This window comes from Leuciscus leuciscus, assembly GCF_965113295.1.
Source record: "Leuciscus leuciscus genome assembly, chromosome: 1".
In the NCBI taxonomy this organism is placed as follows: domain Eukaryota; kingdom Metazoa; phylum Chordata; class Actinopteri; order Cypriniformes; family Leuciscidae; genus Leuciscus; species Leuciscus leuciscus.
Window position 1 is genome coordinate 50,933,754 of NC_138725.1, and position 8,716 is coordinate 50,942,469.

At 37.8% G+C, this 8,716-nt stretch overlaps 1 protein-coding gene across 4 annotated transcripts; it reads left to right on the top strand.

Moving 5' to 3' along the window:
- Positions 1 to 84: 84 nt before the first annotated feature.
- LOC309475995 (general transcription factor IIF subunit 1-like) lies at positions 85 to 8,445 on the top strand. Of its 4 annotated transcripts, none has more exons than XM_082139061.1 (10): positions 85 to 1,033; positions 1,530 to 1,570; positions 1,757 to 1,803; positions 1,924 to 1,996; positions 2,114 to 2,307; positions 5,927 to 6,097; positions 6,223 to 6,419; positions 6,495 to 6,645; positions 6,760 to 6,818; positions 6,927 to 8,445. In XM_082139061.1, the coding sequence occupies exons 2-10, from the start codon at positions 1,559 to 1,561 to the stop codon at positions 7,127 to 7,129; spliced, it is 1,107 nt and encodes a 368-aa protein (XP_081995187.1). In that variant the 5' UTR covers positions 85 to 1,033; positions 1,530 to 1,558; the 3' UTR covers positions 7,130 to 8,445. The 4 variants fall into 4 exon arrangements, with proteins under 4 accessions (XP_081995187.1, XP_081995186.1, XP_081995188.1 ...); XM_082139060.1 differs by having other exon boundaries at positions 85 to 980; XM_082139062.1 differs by having other exon boundaries at positions 85 to 980; positions 6,495 to 6,539.
- Positions 8,446 to 8,716: the final 271 nt, after the last annotated feature.

The window sequence follows — 8,716 nt, forward strand, 5'->3', positions numbered from 1 at the left end:
CTGTTTAAAAATATATTTACACACTATTTGAGTAATTTGACAAATTACAGCTTTGTGAACATTATGCAAAATAAATAAAAATGGTTTCTTTTAATTTCACTCTTTGTAATGATTCAGTAATGTAATAATTCAGATTTTTACGATGGATTTCCATAGTTTAAAATTAAAAGTTTGGGACAACGGATAAAGTATTATGCCAATTTATACTTCTGCGTCGGGTGCGCGTAGAAGGTACGGCGTAGCATACGCATTGATGTGTACCATACGTCGTACCCTTCGCCGTACCCTGACGCGCACCTCCTCAAAAATGTAACTACGCGTCGCGGCGACGCGGACCGCAAGAACTGTGATTGGTCGGCTGGAGAGCATCGCGTTTCCTCCTACGCATTTCCGGAATGATCTTCTGCACTCTGCACCGCCCGCCCGCCATTTTTAAATTCCGAAGATCAGTGAAGAGCCATGGAAATAGACCAAGTGACCGAGAGATTGCTTGAAGAAGTGCGGAAATACAGCCATCTGTATGACTCCTTCAGTCGCCATTGCTCGTAGAAACCTAAACTCAAAACAGCCGCGAGGAATGTAAACACAGTGGAACATTAAAACCCACCCGCGCCGGTGTAACTGCAGAGCAACACAGACATTCGCAGAAGTATAAATGCTCACGACGGCGTCGCCTACGTGCGTAGCCTACGACGTACACTACGGCGTACACTCGACGCAGAAGTATAAATTGGCCTTAAGTCTCAATGAATCTAACGACAAGCTCAGAGAAGAAGAATCATCGTTGTGGGGATTGTGTCTATGAGTGTGAGCTGCTTCCATCTTATCCCTAATTTTGTTAGTGTACCCTTTTAAAGAGAGTTTACTATATCTATTTACCGAATACCCAAATAAGAAACGATATCAGCAGCCAGACGAGGTGCTACAAGTATTGTTAAGTGAAGTGGATCATCGGACCTTCTCTATTTGTCCGGTTGAAGGTACATACATCCGTTCATACATACATCAACATAGCACAACTAAAGATTTTACGGTGAGTTTAGCGCGTTGTCTACCTTAAATGCATACTCTGGATGTTAAATGAATAAAATCAATGTCGGCGAATTCATCCACTGTAATAAGGATATTGAGAACATGTGCTGTCCACTGCCATGAAATTGTTTTTTAAATCAAGACTTATTTAAAGCATGAATCTAACAATAACAACGTAAGGGAGGCAGCCTGTCATTAATGGGTTCATTTACCCATGAGTCCTGCTGACTGTTCATTCCCTCTTTATTAACGTTACATGGCTAACGTTACTTAATCCAAAAAAAAAAAAAAAACATACCAACGTAGAACCATTGAAATGCACATCACAATGTATCATGTGAAAAGTACTATTTATCTGAAATTCAAGTTACGTTTTGTATGGAATAGGTAAGTAAAAAAACGAAAAGAAATATGAAACAAATATGTGGGCCAACATGTTGATCACATGACCAGAATTCGGTGGCCCGTTTCAAAGAACTTGTTATATGTTCTTGCAGGTTAATAGGGTGCTTCTTGCTCTGCAGTGATGACGTCACTGGTAAGTGCCTCAGCATCTAGTCATAATCATGTTCAACACCAGTCAGATTTGGCAGAATACAGATTGCGTCATTTTAGAAGTGATATACATTTTTATCTATAATATCATCAAACTGTACAGTTCAGCAGTACAAACTCTTAGAAGTATAATTGTCTCTCAGCCCTAAGATATTGTTCTTGTTTGCAGGGGAGCAGCAGTTCCTCCACAACGGAGTATGTAGTACGAGTTCCTAAGTAAGATTGAAATTATTTAAATTATATTTTATATCATTTCAACTAGAGTGATCTTTGTAAAAAAACAAAAGAAAAAAAAAGGGTTTGATATCTGATCTCAGGTCTTACTTTGCCCAACAGAAACACCAATAAGAAATACAACTTAATGGCTTTCAATGCTGGTGATAAAGTCAGTTGTTCTGCATGGACACAGGTAATCTAGCTTTGGCCACTACTTTATTCTATGCCATATTTTCTTTCCTGTCTTTTTCCATTTGTTTTCTCTTTTTTAAATTGTATATCTATCCATCCATCCATCCATCATGTTTAGGCTCGTATGGAGCGGGACATGAGCAATAGGCGTATATATGGTGAGGAGGAGACTCAGGATGGGGCGGCAGGCAGTGAGTTTGGAAAGAAACAGAGAGAGGAATCACGGAGAAAGAAGTATGGCATCGTTACGAAGAAGTTCAAGGTGGAGGACCAGCCCTGGATCCTTAAAGTTAATGGCAAGGCAGGAAGAAGGTACACGTCTCTGCTTTTATTCTTTTCGTCTAGTTGCCACTTTCTTGAGTAATTCCTGAGTGTTTAGCTACACATTCTTAGAATGATTATGCTTAATAAGCAAATAATTGCTGTTCTGTCACCTTATTCGATGTTAGGGTCCTATAATTTCCACAATGTGGAAAACATGGACGGAATCGTGGAATCCAGTAATAAAAATAGAATTTAAATAGAATTTCGTGGAAGTTGGCAAAATTTGGATGAATAAATCAAAAGTAGGGCTGTACACTTAATAAAATTACAATTATGGACTAGTGTCTATGAATATTAAACTGCAAAAAGACTGCATTTTGTGTCCCATACATTGATTTATCTGTGACGGCCCGCCACAATATCAACATTGACTGCCACAAATAGATTTCAATGCTTCCCATTCATTAACCGGACTGTGGCGCCTGGAAATATATTTAAACTTCTCATAATAACATAAAAGGCCTAGTCTTTTATGAGTACTGTGAATTTGGACATACTTTGTTTGTCACATACTGTTTTTCGCCTACTATATAGCAGGGAAATATGTGATTTCAGATGCAGCTTGTCTATTTGCGCTGTGCAAAGAGAAGTTTGCACTTGGCTGATGCAATGAGCACGTGATCAACTCTGTGTTTCAGTTCACTGTGTGTGAGTGAATGCAGTGAACTCTATCTGTGTTGAGTGTAGGGATGGGATGATTACCGGTTTCACTATAAACCACGATAAAATGTACTGACGGTTAGTATTATCGTTCAAAATTTTATTATCATTAAAACCGTTTTTGATTATCGCGATTTTAATAACTCACTGTAAATCCTGTCCAGCCAGCAACAGGTTGACGCAGGCGTAGCGCGCAATGTTGTTTTTTTTATTCGAGAAGGAATGGCGGCAGGCAGTGACCGTGCTCGGGAGATTTTTCAGCGTTTTAAGAGGACCAAATCTGAGGTGTGGTCATATTTTGGTTTTACAAAAGTCCTGAGTGAAACTTAATCGAGGATGGTCACTACAGTAGGGGGGAAACACTTCAAATCTGCCGAGTCCTCTTGTGTGACCATCACCCACTGTTTATAGCAAGTTAACTTACCAAAAACTACGTCTGGGAAATAATTGGGCACAAAATGTTGTTTTGAGTTGAAATATTTTATCTCACTCACTTGAAATAAACGTGAAGCTTCCGCGAAGAAAAGTTTGCAGCAAGTGGCTTTGAGCCAAAGACGAACGAACAAGTTCAAACAAGACTATCATTGTACACTTATTACACAGATTTTTTTTTTTTTTACCACACAATTACGGGGACATATTGAATTGAGCTTAATGTTTTAAATCTTACCTGTTTATAAATCCATTTTGTACAGCGTACAAAACAATCGCCTAAGAACGGAGACGCAAGACGGCAAGTTGTATTTGAATGAAACGAGAGAGCGCGTGCGCGTCCGTTGCGATACATGGATGTGCGCTATGTTATAATGCGTTGCTATTGACGACGGTCATTATAAGGAAGGAAATGCCACAGAATATAATCTTGCTTAAAAAAGTGCATAGAGCTGCTTGTTTTATTTGTTGTTTGTTGATTTTCAAATATGAAACTCTTTTTAGTGTGAGCATCAGTTCTTTTTTAACACTTTCATCTCGTTTTAACAAAACCGTGATAATATTGATCATCACGATAATTTTGGTCACTATAATCGTGATATGAAATTTTCATACCGTCCCATCCCTAGTTGAGTGTAGCATGCATTTGGGAACGTAGAGAGCACCAGTTATGCATTATTATTTTCACATTTGCATAGTTGACGATTACATAATTTCACTAGATTTGGAAAGAGATGCGTTTGTAAACTTGTTTTTCGCCAAAATAAAAGCTCGACTGCAGTTTTCATCAAAATAAAAGCTCACGGGTTTATCTCTTGCATGCATAGAAATTAGAACAAAACTAATTATGAAAGTTGAATTTATTTTTCAGTGAATTTTTTTTTTAATGATGCTTAGGCCACATCCACACGAAGCTAGAGCTTTCCCTATCTGATATTTTTTTTCCCCGTTCAAAAATTTTTTTCCGTAAACACGGCGTCGTCTCAAGAAATATCTGCGTACACACGAAACCACTGAAACCGACTCAAAACGATGTAGTATACATGCCAGACCAGTATGTGGCGCTGTAATTCTGCCACAGACATACACTAAAAACGGAGAAGAAGACTTGGAGCTCGCGCATAAACCTTGCGCGCTGTATACAACAATAATATTAGGCACAGTAGCTTCTTTTTTTCTTTTTTCTTTTTTAATCAAGAACTTTGTTGAACAATATGAAAAACCATAAATGTAGTTGCTGTGACTTAACGGTGTCTGACTAGTTGACACTTGGTGTGATGACATCATCGTTTCACAAAATATACGGATTGGCCGTACACACGAAAACGCAAGGGCGGCGTTTTCAGATTTATCCACCTTGGGACCCGGTTTAAAAAAATAGCGGTTTCAGTCTCCGAAAACGCCGGATCCGTGTGGACGAAACACCAATACGATAAAAAATGTATATGTATACAGCGAAACGCGTCTCCGTGTGGACGGGCCCTTAATTACCTAGTTATCTCCAAAGCTCTCTCAATTTTGTTGTAGATCATTAAACCGTTACACTGCAGTCTCTTTGAAATCAGTTTTGTGAAGTGCCTTCGTGTGCAAATGCTGCCTGCAGAGGTTAGGCAGAGGCAACAAGTCAGCTGCCTAAGTTTTCGGACACAGCCACTATCTGAGGACATGAACACACAATCAGCGCTACAACATCAACCATAATACAATGACCCTTCACAATAGATAATGCTTTACAACGAACTCTGTTAGAGAGCAACATGGCAATTTGTGTCTGTCGCTTTTACAACATTTCAAATCCCTCAGTTCTCGCCATCTCCGAAAAGCCAAGCCAGTAGCGATTCTGACTTTATTACAAGCTCTGCGCGTTCTCTTTTTGCCAGCAGACTCTACTGTGCTCAGTGTTTTTTTTTTTTTTTAAACATGTGATTCCAATATGTCTGCCATTTCCCATGAAAACCATCCTGTCACATCTACAATATAAACACTTATAACAGGCTTACCATAGTGAATCAGGGTGAGACAAAAACAAGTTTTGAAAGGAGTGATGATGTATTGTACATAGTGTACCTTTAAGGAATACCACACCATTATTCATCCATACTTTAATTTAAACAATAAACCTCTGTTGTGTAGCATTTAGTTTGAAAGGAATTGTTTCACTTGATTACATTAAAAGATTCATTAATTTGTTAGTGTTATGCATTTATTTGATTACCACAATTTTTGATAACACATTTTTATGAAGTAGTAAAACACAGAATCCAGACAAATGAAAACAAACAACACAGAATATCAGAAAGAAATCATATGCATTTTATATGCACTGTTATTGTTAAAGCTTGTACAGTTTCATTAAACCATTAATATGGAATGCAGAAAGATTTAAACAGAAAACATGAAATTTGAGAAGAAATAAAACAGAATCCATACGGCCAAGTGTGTTTATTCATTGCGTGAAATGTGTTTGTGTTGCATTGCCTTTGGAAAACACCTCATGTTCCCCTCTACCACTCAGATTCAAGGGTCTGAAAAAAGGCGGAGTCACAGAGAACGCGTCCTACTACATCTTCACGCAGTGTGCCGATGGTGCATTTGAGGCGTTTTCTGTGCACGCCTGGTATAACTTCACACCGCAGGCCAAACACCGCACGCTCACAGCCGAGGAGGCAGAGGAAGAGTGGGGCAGGTGAGGGCAGGTTGAGTGGTTGCGTTCATGGGAATAATCCTGATGGCACTCCTAGACAGCAAGTTTGTGATAATTGTAAATGTGTCTAAAGCTCAAACATCACATCTGCTTATTTTTGCATATAGGAGGAACAAAGTGGTGAACCACTTCAGTATCATGCTCCAGCAACGTTTCCGAGAACAGGAGCGAGGAGACGAGGATGAGGAGGAAGAAGAAAAAGGGAAGAAAAAGAAGGGAGGCAGGGGTGGGGACCTGCGCATACATGACCTCGAGGATGACTTGGAAATGAGCAGCGATGAGAGCGACGGCAGCAATGGAGAAGGTGAGCAAAGGGTCTGAGAGGAAGAGGAGTGTCACATGTAGGACTTTCTGAACTAAATGTCTTCTTTCAATGCAGATGATGAAGCCAAGTCGAAAGGTAAAAAGGACAAAGGCCCCAAAGGCAAGGGAAAGAAGAAGAAAAAGGGCAGCGACTTTGAAGGATTTGAGGATAGTGATGATGGCGACTTTGAGGGGTTGGAGGTGGACTGCATGTCTGATGAGAGCAGGTGACTCCAATGACGCACAAATCTTTATGCACAGTTACTGTTGCCACTTGCAAACAGCCCTCTTTTCATGGTCACTGCAGTCTAATCATTATCATTTTCCTTTCTTTGCTCCAGTTCTGAAGAAGAGGAGCAAGAGAAGACCAAGCCCAATAAGGGAGAGGACGTCCCTAAAGGTTGGTGACTAAAGGGGTTTTCCCCCTTTGTTTGCAGGAATGTACTTTCATCTAATGCAGATGTTTGATTTGAGGCAACTCTGTGACGCTCTAATGGCTTTCTTTCAGGAATTGATGAAATGTCTGAAAGTGAGGAAGAGAGTGAGGAAGAAAACAAAAATGAGGAAGATGCCAAGGAGGAAGAAGAGGAGGAAGATGGAAAGAAGACACCAGTACAGGTGGAAAAAAGAAAAAGAAAGGTAAAATCACTAAAATTGACAATTTATTCATTGTATTTCACAGTGATGATGATTACATTTATTGAAGTCTAGTTGTGCCACGTAAAAATGAAATTAAAATGGACTCATTTATCAACCATTAAGAAATTATATAAGTATTTTTTTTAAATGACAGACGCATTTAAAATGTTTAATTTAATGTTTAAAAATGTGTAACAGTAAAATAATAAACCACCTTAAAGCTGACAAAAAAATAGACATTCATAACTGTTTAAGTAATGTTTAAAATTTTTAATAAATGCAATAGTAATGCATGAAATAATTTCAAATGCAACTTATAAAATGCATTTAAAAAAGCATTACCAAATAGCTTTTCTTAGTGGTTTATTTCTGTTTTTGAATGAATATTTTGATCTTTTTTTTTTAAGTGTTACTCTTAAAGGGATAGTTCACCCAAAAATGAAAATTCTGTCATAGTTTACTCACCCTCAAGTTGTTTCAAACCTGTATAAGTTTCTTTGTTCTGCTGAACACAGAAGAAGATATTTGGAAGAATGTTTGTAATCGAACAGATCTCGGGCCCCATTGACTTCCATAGTAGAAAAAAAAAATACTATGGTTGTCAATGGGGCCTGAGAACTTTTTTTTCATACAATTTTCATTTTTGGGTGAACTAGCCCTTTAACCCTCTGGGTTCTGAGGTGTTTTTGTGGTCCTTGAGATGTTCTGACATGCCCTGACATTTGTGCTTTTTTCAGTTGCTTATAAACATATTAATGGCAAAGGTGTAATTACACTCTATTTAGCACAAACAGGGCTACCATAATATGTGAGCAACATGTATGTACATGTTTTCATTTTTGAGAGAATAATGTTTATGCATGGTTATTGAAAAAAATAAAAATGAAAGTTTCTGAAATAAGGCCACAAAACACATACTAAATATGTGTCAATAAGACTTTTGACTAATGGATGACGTCGCTTAGAGTTTTTTTCTTCAAAATGATGTGAAAATCATCCTGCCTAATCATTCACATAAAACGATACATTGATTTAAATTTTGTGAAACACTTTTAGTTTGGAAAGGCAATATGCAGATGGGGCGTAAACGTTCCAACACCATCATGCATATTTAGTGGTTCACACCTGAGGAGACAATGAGGCCCGCATACTTAATGAGCCATTCATTCAGGTGTGTCACTGAGCCACAAGAAAGAATGCAAGAGCAATATGTATATATATATATTTTCTACCAAATTGGTTCACAGTTGGAAGCATCTCATTTTATTTTTCCATGTCTAGTAATTGTGCAGTTAATTCTCATACTGTATTTTCAGTTTTGGAATATGTATCCTCTCCCCAAATTTGTCACTAATAAAACACAATAAAAATTATTTAAAGAAAAGTTTTCATCTACCTTGTAAATATATTTTTTTATTAAAACGGTTACAATTACAACAACAATTCAGTCAACGAAATGTTGTCTTTCATATGTCTGTAACATAGGTCTTTCGTTTATATAAGAAATATAAATGTTAATTTGCAGTTTTATACGTTGCTTATACAAATACATTTTATTTCAACATATTTCAGTCGATTTTTACTCATCTCAGTATAGTTTGCTAAAAGCGGATCATTCATTCAAACACAGAAACGCGATTCAAATTTAAACTGTCTTTT

What these genes read in the sequence shown, in the direction of transcription:
- LOC309475995 (XM_082139061.1), top strand. An exon ending in CGACGGCAGCAATGGAGAAG is followed by an intron (nt 6,420 to 6,494) that starts GTGAGCAAAGGG and finishes CTTTCAATGCAG; the next exon opens with ATGATGAAGCCAAGTCGAAA. An exon ending in GGGAGAGGACGTCCCTAAAG is followed by an intron (nt 6,819 to 6,926) that starts GTTGGTGACTAA and finishes GCTTTCTTTCAG; the next exon opens with GAATTGATGAAATGTCTGAA.